Below are 20,611 nucleotides of genomic sequence, written 5' to 3' on the forward strand. Positions count from 1 at the left end.
GGATAAGGCTCAGTGAGCAAGGGCCAGCTCCAGTGCTGCTGCTCAGCACCACAGACCATGGCTGATGGGGCAGTGGTTCAGGTCATCGTTGACATCTAATGGAAGACAAGCTTGGGCAACGCCAGCAGTACACCTGCACTGCCGGGAAACCCACGCGTTGGGAAGCAACCTGCACTGAGCCCATCCATCACTTTTGCTTTGGAGATCTATCTGACCTGTATTTAGTGTAATGGATGGAGAACCAGTAATGCACCTGAGAGCAGGATGTGGCCCAGCCTGCTGCCAACCTTAGGGAATTTCCTCTGAATCCCCGGCCAGTGAAAAAGTTGCTGAACTGTTAAGTTTTGCCCCAGGTCATTTTTAACACAGGCAGTTCACTGCTCAGTGCTTGCCCCCTCAGAAAAGGTAGAGAGGGTGACCCCCCAGCACGCACTGAAACCTCCTGTGGGATGGTGTGGGATGGGCACCACCACCCCAGACGAGGTCCTGGCTTACCAGGATGCAACCCAGGTAAACTGCGATGCTGATTTTGGGCTGGGCACCATTTCACTCAGAGCTACACAGGGGAACCCCACGAAGGTACTGGGGCAGTGGTCGTGATTTGCAGCCCATCAGCGATCATCTGGGGAGAGCAGCGGGGAGCAGAAAACCACTCTGGTTGTGGTCAAAATAGAGTTTTTGGGACAATGAGGTGTGACCATCAGTCATGGAGTAGGCCAGTGACACAGGTGGCTCTTCCCAGTCCTATGTACTCCAGTTCTAAACTGGTCCTGGTATGGATTTCAGTGGAGTTCCACAGGTTGTGCAGTGGCAGATGAGGCCTTTGGGCTTGCTGAGATTTCAGGAGGAGATTTCCTGGGGAACAGGAGTGTGCCCTCTCCCTCCCTTAACCTCTCCTGTTATTGCCATCTGATGCGGTTGCCGAGATGAGGCCACTCAGCTCCTTGCCGGCTTCCAGCTCAGCCAGCATGCAAACAGCCCAGAAGTGGGCAATGCCTTGCAACCCTCAGAAACCTCCCAAAAGAATATAGGGAGGTGGCTGAGGATATTCAGCCTCAAAATGCCAATTCATCAGCACCAAAAGTGTTGTCAGTGCTGCTGATAATTATTGTAAGAAATGATTGCCTGTCTTTCCGGAAAAAGTTGAGAGATCCAGTGAAATTATTCTTTGTTTTGTCTGAAAGTTATTGCAATGATTTGCAAATGGTTTAACATTTTACAGTGTCGACACGTTCTACATGCTTAGGAGCAATAATCTCAGATAAAGGTTTAAACTTCTTTTTCTCTTCCTTTCCTTCTTAAAGGATCTGAACACAGCTGTGAAATGTGAATAGATTTTAACTATTAAGCCCAAACTGCCAAGATGTTATTTCCTGTAGCTTTGACTCATGCAACTGAAGAAATAAATTGGATCGGAATATTGTTTTGTACAGGGGATTTTTGTCTCCCTCTGCCACCCCCAGGCTCAGCTCTATTTAAAACCAAAATGCCAAGGCATACTCTCATGGTGCTCATTTTTCCTGCTGGCGAGTCACCTCATGGCAGGAACTGCTTGCTTGGAGCTGGGTGAGTCTGAGCCCAGAGGAGCCTGACCTGGGCTCCCCGTGGTCACCCACTCGCCAGGGGAAGGAGTCTGATGTCTTCTGGTGTGGGCTGGTGCTGCTGTGACCACCAGCATTGCATGGTGAGGAGAATAGGGCTTTCTCCATAGAATTTATCATCCTGGGCCGTGTCTGATTTTCAGTGAGACCCAGCCCCAAATCCGCGACTGCACAGCTGGAAGGTTTATCAAAAGGATTTGGACTAAAAATCAGCACATGCAGTTGCAGTAGCAATTAATTTATGTGAGTATGTTTGATCCTATTCGTGTCTGCGTTAATTGTGTATTTTATTCAGCCCTGATGGCACCTGCTATCACAGAACACACCGGGTAAATAACTGCTCTTCATACGAGGGGCAGCAGGTCATAATATCAGTGTCCTCTTCTTGCTTCCTCTGTCTCAGCATCTCCTTTTACAGCATTTATGCCATAACGAGGTGCAGACAATTCAAAGAAGCCTCCAGATACATCTCATCTACTGCAGTGTCATTACCGGCAGCTGAAGGCTGTGTACACAGCTAAACTCCCTCCCGTGCAGAGGTCCTGCACAACATCTATGCCTCATTAAGATCGCCCTCGTGGAGGCGTGTAATTGCTTCCTAGGCCTTTTGGTGGCCTTCTGCCCAAGGGTTCATTTCATTCTTGATGTATTCTAAATTATTATAATATAGTACCTCTCAAAAACCCCCTAAAACAACAAAAGGTAAGTATGCTGGAGAAGCTTTTGCTAACATGCTGGCCTGCTCTCATGCTCTCACAGATTTAAAACTGTAGAAAGCACTGACAGACATCTTATGTGATTACAAGATTGCTGTCACAGAAGTCACCTTGAATAACAGTACCTCATTCAGGTGTGCTAAGGGCAAAAACAGCGGGAGACTGTTGTCTTAATTTTCTAGAGACATTTAAATTAGGCATTATAGTGAGATTGTCAGTCATGTTACCTGGCTGCCAAGGCTTTGGGACTGCAGTGTGGATAGGATTGCTCTTATTAAGTGATGGACAACTGACATTGGAAAGGGGAAAAGGACCCTTCAGCTTCTTGTGTAAGACTGTCAATGCAGAGTGCCATAGCTAGGAGGCTTTAGATGTTCAGATGCTTCTTGGTGTTACCACCTCCTGCCCTATTCCTGACCTGCAGTGGTGCCAGTGGAAGTCCTCCTAACCAGACAATAAAACACTGGTTGCATAGCAGTTTAGTTTGAAGGAGAAAGCAGTGAACTACCTGGGGGAGAACTGACAGTCTGTAGGAGGGAGGATGGAGGGAGATGCTTTTCCTTTCCACTGCTGGGTAGGCAGTTGCTATAGACTCCCTCTGTACCCACCTCTTGGGCAAATGCCCATTGGGAAGTTGCATTAAATTAGTGTGGGATATATTTCTGTCAGATATTTGGTTGCTTAGTTTTCCATGGTGTATATCATCATGAGAGCTGCAGAAGAAAGGCAAGACTTCTCAACAGGGGTGGACAGGAGGAGCTTGCTGCAGGTACTGAGTGATTTCAGGTGCAGAAGTTTTGTTTCCAGATTCAATCCTTAAGCTGATAATAGAGGACAGAGAACCAAAAGAAGCCATGATAACAATCTTCAAAGCCAGAAGCAGTTGCCACAGAGTGGGAGTGAGACAATCCTCATGCATGTGGGGGCTGAGGGCAGAAGTCACGGGCTTTAAGTAGCAGCACAGGAGGCCTGGGTGAGGTATCCGTGTGAGCGGCCAACAGCTGGGGCAGCTGCGCACTGTGATAGAGCATCTGTGAGGGCTGAGGAGGGTTTGCAAGGCAAGCGTTCATGGGGGATGGACTCAGCTTAGCTGGCCTGGCTTGGAAACAGGAGCTGAAGAGGTCCCTCCAGGCTGGTCCAGCTGCCCTGCCTCTGCTCTGACCCCGAGGCAGCTTCCTGGCTGAGGAGGGGAACCAGTAAAGGGAGACAGAGAGAACTGCATCTTTATCTGATGATTTATCTGGCATGTCCCTGTTTTTTATGCTTTTCTAGAAAAGCTACAAATAAGGAAGAAAGAAGTGTGAAGGGCAAAAAACCAAGATGTTGGTGCTGTCTAACGACACAGCCCTGAATTCACTCCTCTCCAAACTGCTTCAAAACTACCTGGAGCAGACGAACAGCTCTGCACCTTCCCAGGTCAGAAGTGCCAGCGGCAACCTGGAAATCATCTACGTGCTGCTGATGATCGGCCTCTTTGGCTTCTTCACAGTGGGAGTCATGCTGACCAACATCCGTGCCAGGAGGCTGGAGGACTCCCGTGACCCTTACAACACCTACATTGCCACAGACATTTGGCACAAGAAAGACAGGGAGTATTTTCAAGCCAAGCTCATAGAAAATTACAAGCTGTGCTGCGTCTTTGAAAACCAGCTGGCCGTGGAGCAGCCAAGCATGCAGATTCCCGAGGCGAAGTCTTCCTAACAAAATGGGAGAAAGGATTGCACTTTGCACAGGGACAACCGGAACGATACCCGGTATGAACCAGGCTAGCTGCTTGCCCACCTGCAGAGCCACAGGCGATGGTCTGGGTCAGGCTGAATAACCGTGAACTGATGGTGAAGCTGATGGGTCTGTGACGGCCCTGGTGCTGCAAAAGTGCCCAGCCATGAGTACCTTGTTGCAATCACTGTAAGGTCAAGGATGGGGACACACAGCGGGACTATCATGGACTCATCAGCTTCACCTAGTGAAAAAAGCAAATGTTGATGTTGCCCGTGTGAATGCTTGCAGTAGTCCATGTAATTAAAACCAAATTGGATCAAACACAAGCCAGAGGCATTAACAGCCAAGTATGGTTTAGGCAATCATTTTCAAGACCAGTTTCTACCAGGAAAAAGTAGCTGAAATATTTCATTTGCATTTTTGTCCAGCGTAGAATAATAATTTTATAAATTGTACAATGTTGTGGATGACTTATTTCTTTCAGAATCATGCACCTCTTTGAGATAAAATTTTAGAAAAAGATTCCAATTTTTTGCTGAAAACCATATTTGTGGAAAAATGCAGACTTTGGAGGGAAACTTTTTAGTGACTGTCCCTAATTCCTAGCAGGTACCCTAGAGCGGTCTTGCCAGCTACTTTTGTTTTTCCTTCTCATGGATGGGGGTTGATCCTGGCAGCAATATCCACCCTTGTACAAAGATTCAGCAGCCCACAGGGTCTATGCCATGCAAGTGTGTAAAGTTTCAAGAGTTTCAATCACATTTAACTATTGCACAAGACCTAAGTGCTAGCTCTTGGTTGGAAAGTGAATTTCCACTCTGTGAAGTGCAGTTCCACAAAGTGTCTGATATTTAATCACAGACACAGCTTATGTCTGTGCTTAACTTAAATCCTGTGTGCAGTTCCTCCAGTTCCCAGGAGCAGCCTTCCTCAGTACAGCTGTTTATTTATTGCAGTACCCAACACGAGGTCCGTGCCAGCAAGGTTTTCCTGCCCTTGGCCTCCTTACTCCCTCCTTCGGCAGGCCATGTCTGCCGAGCCGCGGGGGGAAGGCAGCAGCCGAACTCGGCTTCTGCAGCAGCAGCTATCAGCTGTCTCTGTTAAAAGGGAGAAATACAGCTCCCCTGGACATTGCATTACACAGAATAGCAACCTTGCCAGCTTGAAGCCTGTTTTCTTGTTTGGGATCAAAGAAGCAATGGTCTGGACAGGAGGGGGTTTTTATTTCTGCTTTGCAGATACGTATCCCATTTTTAGCTACTGGAGAGGAAAGAGAAGTGGGAAAGGCTTGAAAGAAAGTCATGCAGAGCAGCTGCTTCAAAAGCAAGGCGAGGGCAGAGCGGGGGCAGATAGCTACCCACGTATTTGGATGGGCAAGCGATACAAGTCACAGCACATCCCCTTTCCATGCATAGGTACTTCTTTAGCACTGCACTTTCATTAAAGTAATATTCTAACCATGTTTGTGTTCCCAGAATACTTAGGACAATTAAACATGCAGGGTATTTTGTTTTGAAGACATTTATATGGTGCCCACCATTAAGCTGAAGACAAGATACATGGTTTCAGTGTCTTGAACGGCTTGGAAAATCTCCATCAGCTTAATTATCCAAGTCACTTTTTCCTCTAGAGGAATGTAAACCAAAGCCAGGCTTTGGAAAAATGTTGACTTCTCGTCTTGGGCACTGCTCTTTCGGGATCTCACTGTGCAGTCTGTTTATTACTTGCATTTCCCTCCCGCTGTGAGAGTCCAAATGTTCCTGCTTGCTGGTTCTCCAGAGGCAGGTCCATGCAGCTTTGCTGACAAAGTTTAAACTTGCGTCAAAAATGGCCTTCAATTACATTAAAACCTTTGAACATTAAGGTTGTCAAAAGGGCTCCCTCCTGCAGCTCCCCCCCGACCCCAAGTGTTTTCAGGTATTTTGGGTCTAGGCACTTGCTGGTCACCTTATTTTAATAGCCTCAATGTAGTTGCTTGTGACAAGGGTGATTGTCAGCATTAGTTGGCTTCCCCTTTTTTTTTGAGCTCTGCCTTTTTATTTATTTGAAAAAGAGGGGAACTACTGTGCCTTAGTCATAACGCTTTCCTGTGCCACCAGGCTACAAATCACCCTTCAGTGGCAGTCGTGGACTCCCACTGTGGCCTTTCATATTACCTTTCAGTCTTGTAGTTCTCCTTTTTCCCCTAATTTTTCACTTGTACAAAGCAATAAAATACGAATCACAAACTGCACTTGTGGCCTCAGACTTTTTTTTCTCCTAAGCCGTTTCACAAGCTCGCAGAAAGAGTACTGATACTACCTGACGGGCACCCACTCACCCGTCCCCTTTCTACACCCTATTAACCAGGGCCAGGCCTGTGTGCTGGGATATCTCTCGGTACACCTAGATCTGGAGAAATATCAAAATGTCAGGAACAAATTCCTCATCTCAAGTAAACTCCCAGGGTTTGCAAAACCCCGGGCAAGCTTGGCTCCAGTGTTCAGCGCAGCGATCCCGGCTGCAGCCTTGGGGCACGCATTGCGCACAGCTTTCCACTACAGCCCCAGCAGCACCAGCCCCACGGGGCCTTGGGTTTTGTTGCATCCCCCCGAAACGACACTGGGCCTGGCAAAAGGGGAGAAATAGCTGTGGGGTAGGAGTCCCCCCAGCAAGAGAAGAAGGTCTTGTGTGCACCTGGGGCCCATTGGCTCTGCACAAGGCATGGGTTGGGTAGCTAGCCCTCATGGGATGCTCTGTTGATGGGGACTTTTTAAGGCTAGAAAGGATCATTCTGATCACAAGAGAGGTAGCAGCACCTACCGTGAGATCTTAAGGGTTCAGGTCAGCTAGGTCTCTTTGCGTGCACTCCTTGAAAAAGGCTCTGAAATCCCTTTATGTATAGCACTGGATTATGTAATAACAGTTTTGGAGCTGTAAAGCGTGAGCCATGCTGCAGCCTGCATTGCCGAGCACCCTCCAGGGCTTGTAAACACCGCTCCCGCTTCCTCTGTCATTACCACTGACTCATGCAGGACCCATCTCTGACTTCATGTTATAGGAGAAAGAGCATTCACTGGCCAAGGAGTGCCTAGAAATGTGTGATTAGTTCACTCGCTCATCATCTTTGCTATAGACGAAAGGCCAGCAAAAAACCTGTCGTATAATTACCATCACACAGAGCTCACGTTTTCCCATTTCCTGCTTGTTGGGGATATTGAAGAATCTTAAACTCATTAGGCAAGTGTCCCACTTTCTTTGGCCCAAACTTTTAAAGTCTTTTGCTCAGGAGACATAAAATAGCCAGGGAGACTGTCAGAGGTTTATTTTTCTCATCCCCAATAGCCGAAGACCCTGGCTTCATCAGCTGTGGCTTATTCTAGTCAGTAGCCTTGCTGCCGGTTGGCCTAATGAGCATATGTCCAGGCACAGGTATTGCTCTCTGGCTACTTATGGTTTTTATAATAGAAATCACATTATATAGAAATGCCAGCATTATACAGAAATGGCATTTTGAATTTAAGCCCTGCGTTGTTAACAGTGATGTGGTGGTAATGCACAAAGGTCTCAAGCAAAATCAAAGCACAATATAGGAGGCTCTCTCCTGTATATATTTTGAGAGGTTCTGTTTTGTACAGTTGCAGACTAATCTGGAATTTGTGTGGTACAAAGCCACACAAAAGAAATATTTATAAATAACTGTGGTACAGCACAAATGCAGACAAGATTCTGTGCCGTACCTCTTGGAGGGGAAAGTCAGTCCTCACGCCTTGGAGGAAGAAGATCCAGGGAAGTTTTTCACTAGGTTATGTGGCCACTGACTCATGGGCCGATGAGGTCTCTCTCTTCTCCCCTTTCCTGCCTGCCCTGGAGACCTGTCTGGGTTGCCCAGACTCTGGGCAACTCTGACTGCTGCAGCCCCCCAAACCTAAAGCATGTCTTCTCGGGCCATACCTGTAAAGCTGTTCTAGGAACGTTATCTGCAATGCCTCTACCAGAGAAGACTTCCCTAGCCATGCGTGGAGCAGGGTGCAGCATGCAGCAGGGCGCAGCTACCCTTCTGCGGCAGCACACAGTCATTTGTCAGAGTGGGAGTATGTTTACCTGAGGATGCATCGGTATGGGCTCACAGAGGGAGTGTATGGGTGGCCCACGTTCAGCTTTAAGATGGCCAGATGCCAGATCTAGCTGTAAGAAAGCACGGGTGCCATGCTGAGGTTGAGACCAACATGCCCTAAGCAGTGGCTAGAAGTGGTTTACATTCAGGCAGCACAGAGCCCAGGGAAGCAAGTCTGTGCTGATTTGTAGCCGCTCTGCAGCCTGACATGCACATCCTTCCCGTAGGAAACCCGAACTGAGAGCTCATCCTTTGCCTTCACTGCAAAACCTTCCCTCCCCTCTCGCCAGCCTGGAGAGCTTCAGGCCCTGGTTCTTATTTCCCATCTCACGGAGAACTTGCATCTGCAGCAGCTGGCTTTTCGCTATACCCGGCAGAAATCCTTAGGGCTGCAGGTATGAGAGATCAAACCCCTAGTATTAAGTAAGTAGTCCATCTGGAAAACACTTTACAGTCAACGGCAGCCCGAATGTGCAAGTCTGAAGTGAGTTCCCCCCCTTCCTCACTTTATAGTTATCATCAGTGTTATCTTTATTTGCAGTTGGTTGGGTCAGACCTGCTACACCGGGAAACGTGCATGAAGACAAGCAGAAGGAAACTGATAAAAATAGAAGATATGAGCAATCAGAGGCAAGCAGAACATTCTTTACAGCCGATAACTGGAATTATCTTATATAATATTTCTATGGCATCCTGTTTCATTTTTACACGTTGTTATCCCTATGCCAAACACACTCCTTAATCTCCTTATCCAGCTGGAGCCATCAGCTATGCATGTGAAACCTCCATGAAGCCTTTCTCAAGAAATTGTTCAAGGGACCAGCACAAATGCAATTGCTTGGCCGAGGAGGCTGTGAAAGGTCACACTGTGTTTCACCGGTGAGGTGGGCAGGAGGCTGTTCCCTGAGACCAGAGCTGTCTGCGCAGCTGGCTTTGCGGACACGTTCAAGCAGAGAAATGGTCCCCGTCAACCGCCTTCAAATGACAAGAAGCAAAAGCACATACCATGCCAAAATAAGCAAGCAAAGTACTTAATTCTTGGTAGGTCTAGGGCAGGGTTTGCAAGGATAGTTGTTTCTAAAGCCAGCTTTCAACTGCACCCATGGGTGTCCTTCAGATCCAAGGACAGGGAAAATGTACATAAATATCGATGGAAAATGCAGGGATGCTGAATCCAGAAGTGAACATTGTGACCGTCTGATCTGATTTAGCAGAAGAAAGGCTGAAGACTCGAGTACCATACTTTCTCCAGGCAGGCCCAGAGCTTCTGGTTGGGCTACAGCACATTATTTTCAGAGACTAACTCAGGCTCGCCAAAATAATTCCTCTGCTCAGTCCACAAAATCCACACACTGGACCAGTGGCCACCGACCTTCCAAGACCAAGAGCCAAGTAAAATAAGATGTGATACCTTCATGTGAGAGCGCTTGCTCTAAAAAATGCTTAATTCAGTACTGGTCTGATGAGTGTGATAGCAGTTTTATGATAGGGACACCACACAACCCGAAACGCAAATGACTTTCACAGAAATCCACTGTTTGATTTTGACCAATGTCCAGTAAATGGATTCTCAGGATATGATGGTTCTGATTTCATTTCTAGATACAGTAGCTTTCATACTTTTACACAAGAAAAGCATAGCTCGTTAGCCGAGCCATGAGCATTCATTTTGATTTAATTCCAAGGATCAGGGATTGATCAGCAGCTGCTGTTCAGCACAGCACACTTACCTGCTGGGGAGGTAATGCTCCTTTGGCACAGCCCCATCAGCAATATCTCTTCTGCCTACCCCACTGCAATATTCACCCTTCTCCAGGTTTCCCTCCAAATCACAACCTCTGGCCTTCGGACCTCCCTCCCCGGCCTCCCCCACGGGTCCACAGCTCCTCGCTCAGCACAAAGGCGCATAACCCCTCTGCTTCAGCAGAAGGGAGCCATATCAGCGAGGATCTACCCATTGTTCCCAAAGTTTGAGCTCTGATTTCCTTTTTCCTTGTGACCTCCAGCTCCGAGCAGCAGGGAACAGTTGATTCAGCAGCTGTTCTGGTTCACGGTTGTGCACATAAGCCCCAAGCCTGTGGTCTTTATTCAGACCCATGGCAACAGCAGGCTTAGGGACCTCCAATCTGATGGGACTTTTTGCCCTGGAAATATTTTCTCAAGCCTTTTTTTATCAGCTTCCCACCTAACAATGCAAAATTAATCTGGGAAAAGAGTGCAAACAATAATCTTATACCAACTCTGCACCTGCAGGCAAGATCCCTTCTCCGGACTGCTCAAGCTGAGCTCGCCCCACAGGTGCCTCTGCAGCTTCACCCCCAGCAGTCCAGTTCCCGGGGACTCAGGGGTCAATCTGACCCTGAGCTGCATGCAGAGAGCAGAGGAACAAACCATCAAATCCTCCCCATGCTTTTATTTATTTTCACCTTAATATGCGAGAGCTATGGTGCAGGAATAGACAAACCAGCACACTTATCAGTCAGTCACCCTCTGCCAGCCAAGGAGCCACAGAGATTTACCCTCAGGCAGCCTGTGGCAGGACTGACACCTAAAATTAACCCTCTGCTGTGCTTCTATTTATTTCTTCCCCTCAAAAAAAAGTGACATCTCTCTCTTTAACAGCAACAGCCCAATAGTCTTTCCATCCAAACCCTGACCTTGAGAAAGGGATTGTAACAGAATAAAATGCAATTTGTATAAAAGTAAGCAGATGAGAAACATACTGGTTCATGCTAATCCGAATTTCCAGTGGTGTTGGCTAGCACACTGTAGAATACAGGCAACAGAGACAGGGCCTTCTTTGTTTACAACAAATTATTTAATCCAACATGTGCACATTGAACAGTCTCTTCTGAATTTCTTTATGTGCATGTTGCTCCTTATTTCTGTTTGTACAAGTCACTGAAACGCAGAAATTGCCAGGCCTGTTGAAGCTACCAACAGGTAGGAACTTTCATCTTAAGAGCAGACTACTCCCTCAGATTTCTGGCCTATTTTCCTCTCGTTTCCCATGTCCCTCCAGGGGAACATGACTATGTCCACCGCTGCTATGTGGGGCAGCTCTTCTCCCTGGAGATCTCCCTGGCTAGGCTTGGGCAGGAGCAGAGGTAATTTTTGTCTCTGCTGATGGCAATGCTGTCATTGACAGCAGTGGGAACAGGATCTCGCCTTCTGATTGGGACTCATGAGGGCCAAAGAAAAGGTATCACCCTATAGTATAGGACATCACAACATCCCAGCATGTCCTGTGAGTGAAATGGTCTGGTCTGGTCTGAAGAACGGTGTTATATGATGTAAACTGATAACCTTATGATCTGGTAGTGTAAAAAAATGAGCAAAACTACCTTGCCATGGTGTGTGTTTGGTATTTTGTGGCACAGCATGTGGGTGCCAAGGCATAACTGCAATAACAGCAGAGGCAATTGTTTGGCAAGTTAAATGGCAATGAATCCATCCAGTAGCTGCTCACAGGGGCCAGCAGCCATGCCAAAACCCCAGACCCGCTTCCCAGCTCTCCCACTAAGATACCCAGGACCTAGGGTATCAAGGGGCACCACAGCTGCACTGATGGTACCAGCTCTTCCTTCCTTCCTCCAGCTCCATGCAGCTTTTCCTCTTCCCTCCCAAAATTCCTTCGATGGTAAAGGACACAGGCGGTGCATTACCCTGCATCCGGGTTCTCCTCTTTATTTATCTACAGGAGCAGTTGGCACTATCGGGGATTTGCAGAGAATTAAGTAGTCTGTAAAATTTTAAAGAAGGAGAAAAGGGATGTTACAACCTGATGTGTTTATCATATGTGTTTGTGGGTTTATTCCACGTTACAGCTTCCATTCAAAGAGGAGGGCAAGCCTGCACCTACTGCAGGGACCAGACCAGTGTGCACCAGCTGCGCGGGTGCACACTCCTGGCCCGCTCTGAGGAAACGTGTTAAACCCCAGTGCAGGTGGTTCAGGCTAACAGATTGTATCTGGAAATCTTCAGGGGAGGGGGAAGAGGAAACAGGAAATTACGGTGGCGGGGACAACATGGGGCAACCTGTCAAACTGCCTGGCCCGCTGCCGTCATGTGTGGCCGTACCTGGGTGCCTCCCTAGATCACGGCCCTACACAAACGCTCCTCCTCTGCTGACACCTCCTTCTTCCATTTTTGGGACATTATGGGCAGATCCCAGGCGGCTCTTCCCAGCTGCCTAGACTATGGTTTTAGAAATGCCCAACTCAAGGTCAATGTCTGAGAAGCTCATCACAGCAATGGTCCAGAAATAACGCCCTGAAGGGTAACCACCCCGCCACAGCTGCATCTCTGCCAGTGGCTGCAGTCACAGGGCAGCAAACATGACTTCTTTTCCAAGAGAAGCCCTCTCTGTGCCCTCCTCTTCCACCTACCTGATGGCTGGCTGCAATCAGAAGTGAAACACGGGGGGAAAAAAGGTCTTTGCGAAGTTTCACAGATATTGTCAGCATTCATCACAGATGGTGCCCAACTTCAGCGTCCCGCTGTGCTTGGTTTTCCTGCTCCAGCTCGCCTCCTCCTGCGGGGAGGGCACCACTCGTCATCTGGTGTCACCATCAGCCAGCAGCCACGGCCAGCGGGCTGTCCCAGGCTGTCCCAGGGTGATGTTGTCCTCGGCAAGAGCTCCTTAATGTGTAGCCTCTGGTGGAAACAGGATGTGAAGCACAGGATGGGAGTGGCAATTGCTTTTATTGCTGTCCTGAAGGTGATACTACTCAAATCGTACTACCATGTGTTTTGGACAGGAGCCAAAAACGTGAACATCGGACCACAATAAGTGTGGATCTTTTTTGCTTCCCAGGTATAATTAAAGGGCAACATCCAGAATTTTACTGTCAGTAGGTGAGTCACAAGCGGCAAAACCTGGATGTGGCTCTGAGACAACCAACTCCTGAAGCGGTTACATCTGCACAGAGCCCACACGTGAAATGCATCAAAGGATGAAGCATGGATGAGTCCGCAGTGTCTGGCAACGCCTTTGTCTGAAGAGCACTCCGTTGCAAGAGGAGGGGTCCCAGCAGCGCTGGCTGCCACAGCTGCCTCCAGTGATGTGAGGTCACAGTAGCACTCAGACAGCATTAGAAAATGAAATTTCCTGGTAAAGGGAGAGTCTAAGAACGGCAAGAGAGCAACAAAAGCGGTGGAGGTATGCTACACTGGAGTACTGAGAAAGCTAAATGCATTTAGGAGCATCAGCCAATAACTGTTGGAAAAGCTAGAAAAAGGGAAGAAAGAAGCAAAGAGCCTAAACTTAACTACCCGAGACTTTTATCATCAGAATCACTCATACTACAATGTCTAATAACATGGGGTTTGCCATCTGACTCACACTGCATATCTCACAGAAGGCAGAAGTAGCTATTCAGGGTTCGCCCCTATTGCTGAGGAGGAGTACTGGGAATATCTAAAGGTCCTGTAGGAAAAAAACATTAAGAAGGAGCGAGCCACGTAACTGCAGTGCAGTGCATGGGCGCGGAGCAGAGACCCCTGAGCAGATGTGCCAGCACCATGCTGTTTCCACTTAGCGTCAGTGTACAGTCAGGGCTGCTATAGCGTTTTGCATAAATACTCAGACAAGGATTTCAGACAAGCTTTTTCTCACACCTACACTTGAGCATGGAGAGCGAGAAACAGGTCACCAGCTAACCAGGACTAGCCCAAGGCCTGTTATTGCAACAGCAAAATGAAAGCTCTGGCTTATTCTCAGCCACAGAAACTTGGGCAATGCAATTTGTGACATGGTCTGACCTGTGCAAGAGGCAATGTGCACTGCCGTGCACTGGGGCCATTACCTGCAGCCCTCACCCTCAGCCACCGCAAGTGAGTGCCCCTTCTCAGCCTCTTCTAGGAAGCCAAGATGACTCAGCCACCACTGAGAGGAAGCTGGGAGAAGGACATGGCAGATTATCGTCCTGCCGAGCCAGGGTCCTAGGAAGGGGTTTTCTACATAAATTAGCTCAGTACTCTAGCAAACCCTCCCCAGCTCTTGCCTAACTCTCTGCAAACTCAACATATTCCTCCTCCAGTGCTGTCTCCTCCAGTTCCCTGCAGAGCAGGTCTCCTGTCGGTGCTGCAGCAGCGTGCCAGCCTCCTGGGCATTGTGTCCCTGGCTCGTGGGCAAGCCAGGCCTGCCTCTGAGACACCTGGGGGCCCTCCAGCCAACAGCAACCCCCAGGAGGATTGCTGGGGAAGGGGCACCCCTCAGCATCCCTGTCTTGGGGATGGTTCATTCCTGGAGTAAATGCCTGTCAGGGCATCATGACCTAGATTTTTTTTGAGGAAGTCACAGGGCTAGTGTGCAAGGAACCACATGGGGTTGAGGTCCTCAGTACCCCACTGGCCCCGATGACTGGTGTGGTCTGTTTGCAGGACTCAGACACGTGAGGAATGCTCCGTCGCTCATCTTAGATCCAGACATTCCTTCATCCCACTTCCTCCGAGGCAGGCAGGTCGCCCTGGCTCAACAGGAAAGATCGCTTGAAGACATGATCCACTTTATATCCCACAGGGGTGAGAGCATGGAAAACAAGCTAGCATGCTGCAGAGGAAAGTGTGCATGGGAAATGCTTCAAGCCCGAAGCTCATCTGGGCTTGTCCGGGTGCTTCAATAGCATGATGAATCTTCTGTTCCTGGCTCATATCCACTCATAGGATTTTAAAGACATGTCTGCATGTCTTGGTCATGTCCTGCCTGTGCTTTCAGGTGTCCTTGGCCCTGGAATAGGGGGAGCATGGAGACTAGTTGAATTTCCACCAACCCCTAAACCCCTCTCCAGGGCTTTGATTCTCACTGTAGAGTTGGCAACACTCTAAAATCCAACATTTGTGAAAAAATATGACTAAAATAGCCTTGCTGATGTGTATTGCTTCCTTATGTTATCTTTTTTAAAAAATGAAACTGCAGTAATAAGAGAATCAGATCCTCAGCTGATATGCCCTTCCTATAAAGCTGATGGAAACTTCCCAGTTCATTCTCGGGTCCATATGCCCTCACCAAAAGACTGTCAGAATTACTTCTTCTGACCCTCCTGTTATGTTTGTGCTCCAAACCCATTTCCTCATCCTTCATTCCGTTTTAAAAGAAAGGTGCCACCTGGCACTGGCACAGACTTCCAGGGCTGTGGGTGGAGGAAGGAGGCTGTCGCCATTAGACAGGTGCTGAGTGCTTGTTCCTGGTCAAGGGACATGATTGTGGCTACATGCCTCTTTCCATCCACAATGCAATGGGGTCCAGTCCTGTGACACACTCCCATAATTTCTGCCCTCCCCCTCACCTGGACATCTTATGCTACCCCAGCTCCTTCGTTCTCTTCATCAGGAATGGTATCTGGATGCTTCCTTGGGGTGATGTGGGATCCTTGCTGTCCTGCCTTGGGAAGAACAAGTAGGAGTCCTACATCCTTTGCCTCGGTATGACTGAGGGGGCAGTCCATCTCACAGCACTTTTATTGTTGTCAGGTTAGAGGCTGACACTAATCACAGTCATTAGAAAGCAAGCTCCTCTTGAGGGCACGTCGTGCTGAGAGATGGACTCATGACCCTTCGGGGATATCTGTCTCTCCCCATTGAGTAGGGAAGCTCCCCATAGAGTCCCAGGCAGTGAAACAAATCCCACCTTCGGTGTATGCTTGAGCCTGTGTTGCTCATACTCTCACGTTGTGCGGGTGATCAGATGGCCGTCGTCACGAACGGGTTTGTTACCAGTGTTTACACTTTTACATTTCCATTTGATTATTATTCCAACAAAAAGGACCATCAAATCTAGGGAAGAGCTATGAGAACAGGTGGGTTTTCCATCTCCAGGCTCTAGCTAGGCAGAGGGGTGGGCACAGGAGCTGCAAAGGAGCTATACTTGATGGGGCAAAAGGACAAGGTGTGAGGCTCACCTTTCCCTAGCCCTGACCGTGCTTCCTCCGAAACTGGAAACAAGACAGCAACTTCAGTATAGTGGTGGGTCTAATCTGATGAGCCCTGCAGAGAAACCTGCTAATTAGCTGTGCTGTAGGGCTGCGCTGACCCAGCTACGCCGCTCCCTGGCCCTCGCCGGCATCTCTACCCGGCACTGTGCCGAGTCCTGCCAGCTTATTCACAGCCAGCCCCGCTCTCCGGCTCTACCTGGTGCAAGACCAGACAGACAGTCCTGCTGGCATTTCGTGCTCTCCGCTGGGTTCTGGCTCTTGGAGGGATGGTGGCTTTAGACCAGTAATACTCTTAGCACCACGTTTTGCTCCGAGAGTTGGGGTTCAGCTGTAAAACAGTTCTGGCAGCAAGGGGGGGTTATACACAAATGGGGGAAGGCACATGAGGGAGTTTACCCCAACCTCTCTTTCCCCGTCAGCTTTGCTGCCTGGGAGCCCTCAGGTCGCCTTTCCTCCAACCAGTAGCTCCCTGCTTCTGATTTTCTTCTTATTTCTGTGTTTGTTAGCCAAAGGTGCAGCTTACCTAACGAGCTGCTGATACTTTCAAAGCACTGTGTGTTACCCAGGGAAGATTAGACATGTGAAAAAATGAGTAGTTTGAACTGACTCCCACAGCAAGATTTATGTATCCGTCTGACTGCAATTTAATAGCAATAGCTGCTGCTGCTTCCCGAAGGCAGACGTACCCTGCTGTTGTGGGGCCCTGCTTCCCTCGCCTTTAACAGTCCTCCTCCCTCCTGCTTTCCATGGAAGAAAACCAGCCAGCTTTATCATGAGCTCTCCTCCTCCCTCAGCTGCCTTCAGTTGTTCTGGCTGCGTAAAGTAACCCCACACCAGCAGTCATCTGTGGCTCCCCTGGCAAAGTCTGAGTTAAATTAAAGATGTTGCAAGCCGTGGCTGGTGTTATGTGTTGATCCTGAAAGGGTACTTGGCTGTGAAGGGGTGTAACTCATGCTGTTCTGCCATGGAGAGGGTGTATGAACAGAATAAAATACCCATGCCCAGCTGGCAGAACAGGATTTAAGAGGTTGGGGCAGAAGGATGCAAGATGAAAGATAGCAAGGTTGCTTCATCCAGCATCCTCTTTCCTATTGCTGGCTACTTTCTTTCCCCATCCTTTCACCAGAAGGGTAAAGCAGGACGAGTGGGGGTGTAGGTGTGCACAACCATGTAGCCTCTTTCCTCTGGCATGACGAGGTGGCATCAGCCAAACGCATCTGGGGGGCACTAGGACACTGCTATTTTCTTTCCCACTTCTGAGAGTCGCTGACCTAAAAAGTGACAGATAAGTAAGTGATGAATAACCAAAAATCAGTCCAGGCCCACAATCTGGTCTTAAGATGGTCTCTGTCCAGCAGTGAGCACCCACCTGCCCAGAGCAGCCTTTATGCTTTAATTTTCCCAGTATTGAGGCAACTGAGCCCTCATCCATATTATTCTTATACCCTGCACGTTAAGGGAACATATATGGCCACTTACCTGGAGCCCCCATGTAGTAAGAGCCTCACAGGCCCATAGTATCCTGTTACCACATTGCTTTGCCGACACTCCCTCATGCATAATGTGCCCGTGATTACTTGCTAGAGGCGAGAAGCAGAGGCCACTCCTCTCCTATGCTCCTTAAATAGTTAAATGCATTGGTCAGCTGGGAGCCAGCCTGACAGCTGAAAGAGGTGCTGCTCCCAGGACAGAGCCAGGTCTGCATGTAAGTAAGCTGTTTGAATAGGTACAACATTTCATAGCTGTTGTTATGGTGACTGGGGTGTCTGCAACTTCCCTTACATACTGATAAGTAGGCACCGGTTTAAATTTTCATTTCAATTTTTCCATTATTTTTACTGGATCTTTTTCCTCCTGAAGTGCTGTTCTCTGAAACTCAACTCTGTTTAACACTCACGCTACTAGTAATTTTTCTTTTTATATTAGCTAGATATGGCATTATACATGTAGCTCCGTGGGTGTTTTTATATTTTAGTGTGTGTTTGTGTGTGTAAGGAGAGGAGAAGTGTATGCACATATATCTGTGTGTGTGCATTTGTGTGCCTGGACTTATGCCTTCTTATGAGGCAGATGATAGTGATGTTTATTTCTAGTTGATGTGTGTGGGACACACCTTTGCCACATACACAGAAAATGGTCAAAATGAAAAAACAATCCTTAGGTTGTGGAAAAGCAGTGGAGAGGGGAGTAGGTAGAAAGGGATGAGTCCCACCACAGAAAAAATAGGCTGATTTCTAACCTGTGTATCTAATATGATGGTGGGGAAAAAGTAGCAATACAGATGTTTGAAGCCTGGAGGAGTGCTGATGTGGTGTCCCGGTACCTTTCCAGCATTGTCTGTGTGTGTGGGTGTGTGTCTGGGGGTGAGTATGCACGTATACACAGACAAATGACACACAGCCTTATTTGTACAAAACCATCTGAAGCCTGTTTTCTCCCTTCTAGAGGCCTGGTGTGGCACAACAGCAGCTACTAATTCTTCCCCTAGTTGCCACTAAAGGCAGATCCTACCCTAGACAACTTCTTTCACATTTTTGGGGTGAATACTCAGGTTCTGCCTTTCAGTGGCATCGCACTTGTGCTTGGCCCCCACAGCCTGCCAGTTAAAAATCCCCAGTGTGCTGTGTGCCTGGCCTAAGGAGAATTAGGCAGCTGTTAAAGTTAACGGGCAATACTCTGCCCTTTCGGCTTGTTATGTCAATTGCCTCAAGCCTCTCATTATTGTTTTCTGGGGATTGGTACCTGTCATGTTGTTTTTCTGTTGTATTTTGTATGGATGAGAAAACTGTTAGAAATGCATAAATGCATATTCCCCCCCCCCAAATGTTTCCTGTACAGACAGGATTTTACTGTAGTGAAGTGGCATGTGGCTCAGCGATACCCACACTTGCAGATATTTTAAGTGGCAGTCCAACATTTAACTACTTTCACTGTTCTGGAGCAGAAAGCAGTGTGCTCCTTAGAAAGCAGTGTCTGAGGAACTGTGCATTGAAACACTGTGATTTTGTATTAAGTTTTAAAAACCCAACGATTTGTACATGTCGCCAAAGGACCAGCCCCACTCCAGTGGTGGCAGGAGTCGGGGAGCCCATGCCAAGAGACTCCAAAGGGCAGTGTGGAGCTGCGGTTCCCAACAGCACATCATCTTCCCAAACATGAGAGGGATGGTCCATCTAGCTGCTGTCCTGTCTCCAGGGGTCTGGAGAAGAGTTTGAGGTTATCCATTAAGCAACACAATGAGTGTAGAAGAAGCCCCTCAACAAAAAGCAGGCAGCAGTAGGCACTGGAAGTAATAAACATGGATAACAGCATTCAAAGCTTAGCTTCACTTTTATATGATAGTGAATGAGTATAGTTGTGACAACTGGGTAAAGGGTAGTCTGGGGGTGGGCAGAGGGTGGGTTGTTTGGGTTTTTTTGCAGTGGGATTGCAGAAAGATAGAAAGTCCAGCTATCAAGAAGAGTAAGGACCACTGGTATATCTCTGAACTTTGGTGCTCCACAACGTGTTGTAGCTCATCATGACATTAGCCACAAAAGCCAGGGCAGCCAATATAGCAGAGTGGACTGGAGAGGCAGAGAAGGGAAATGTGGGTTTGGGAGCAACAGAAAAAATCTTATCAGAAAGTCAATTTAGTTTCAGTAGATCTTTTTCAGAATAAAACCTTCACCTAGTGTTCAGCCAAGGTATAGGTCACTTTTTTCACATTGTGCCCTCTGAAGGAGGAACGCCAAGACAGATTTCACTTCTGCGGAGTATTGTGATCACTGATTTCTACTGCAGCCAGGTAGATGTTGCCAGATTGGACTGGGGCGGAGAGAAGAGGAGTTTTGTAATCTACTGGCAGTTTACTTGTATCTGGCTTGGAATCTGGAAGGAATCTTGCCTTTCTGTTTTGCTGTATAGACCAAAAAATCCTGGTTACCTAAAAGCTATACTCCACCTGAACCACGTGGTCCCACACACCCACTGTTGCTGCAATTCATTATACTCCCCGAGTACATCTCGAGTTCCTGTGCTGCGGTTGTAAATCTCTGCACACCTCTGCGAATGGGTCCCGCAGAAGCTCTGTACTCAACTCATGCAGCTGCCCATCGTGGTTATTTGGCTATTAATAGATTCCAGGCAGACCAGTCACAACCCAGCCATCAAGGTAAACACATTCATTAAAAGGTAATAGTTGCAAGAAGGAGGAAACCTAACCAGGAATAGCTAACCTTAATCATCCAGGATGTTCAGGCAATTTCAGACACCCAATCGGCACTTCAGTGGTCTGGTGATGGGCTCATCCTAGCTGGACCAGAGAGGAAATGCCTGACTTCCCTGAGTCAGGAGCAGTGAACATCCCGGTGTGAGGCATGAGGAGGGAAGATAAAACATCTCCTGCCACCAGTGCCTGAAAGCAGGATGAGAAAGAGAAGGAGGCTGCCAGATGGGGATGCTGGCTGCCCTGACCTCGGGTGGAGGCCATGATCTTTTCCAAGGGTAACCCTCATTTTAATACTGCCTAATGTCTCTGGGGTGACTGGCAGGCAGAGCTGC

At 48.1% G+C, this 20,611-nt stretch overlaps 1 protein-coding gene across 1 annotated transcript; it reads left to right on the forward strand.

The window, feature by feature from the left end:
- The first annotated feature begins 3,613 nt into the window (after positions 1 to 3,613).
- KCNE1 (potassium voltage-gated channel subfamily E regulatory subunit 1) lies at positions 3,614 to 4,018 on the forward strand. Its single transcript, XM_009810483.2, has one exon. It carries the CDS (start codon positions 3,638 to 3,640, stop codon positions 4,016 to 4,018), a length of 381 nt encoding a protein of 126 aa, XP_009808785.1. The 5' UTR covers positions 3,614 to 3,637.
- Positions 4,019 to 20,611: the final 16,593 nt, after the last annotated feature.

The sequence above is a fragment of the Gavia stellata genome, chromosome 1 (assembly GCF_030936135.1).
Source record: "Gavia stellata isolate bGavSte3 chromosome 1, bGavSte3.hap2, whole genome shotgun sequence".
In the NCBI taxonomy this organism is placed as follows: Eukaryota; Metazoa; Chordata; class Aves; order Gaviiformes; family Gaviidae; genus Gavia; species Gavia stellata.

Bases quoted from the DNA above. Each gene is read 5' to 3' on its own strand.
- KCNE1 (XM_009810483.2), top strand. From the start codon at position 3,638: ATGTTGGTGCTGTCTAACGACACAGCCCTGAATTCACTCCTCTCCAAA.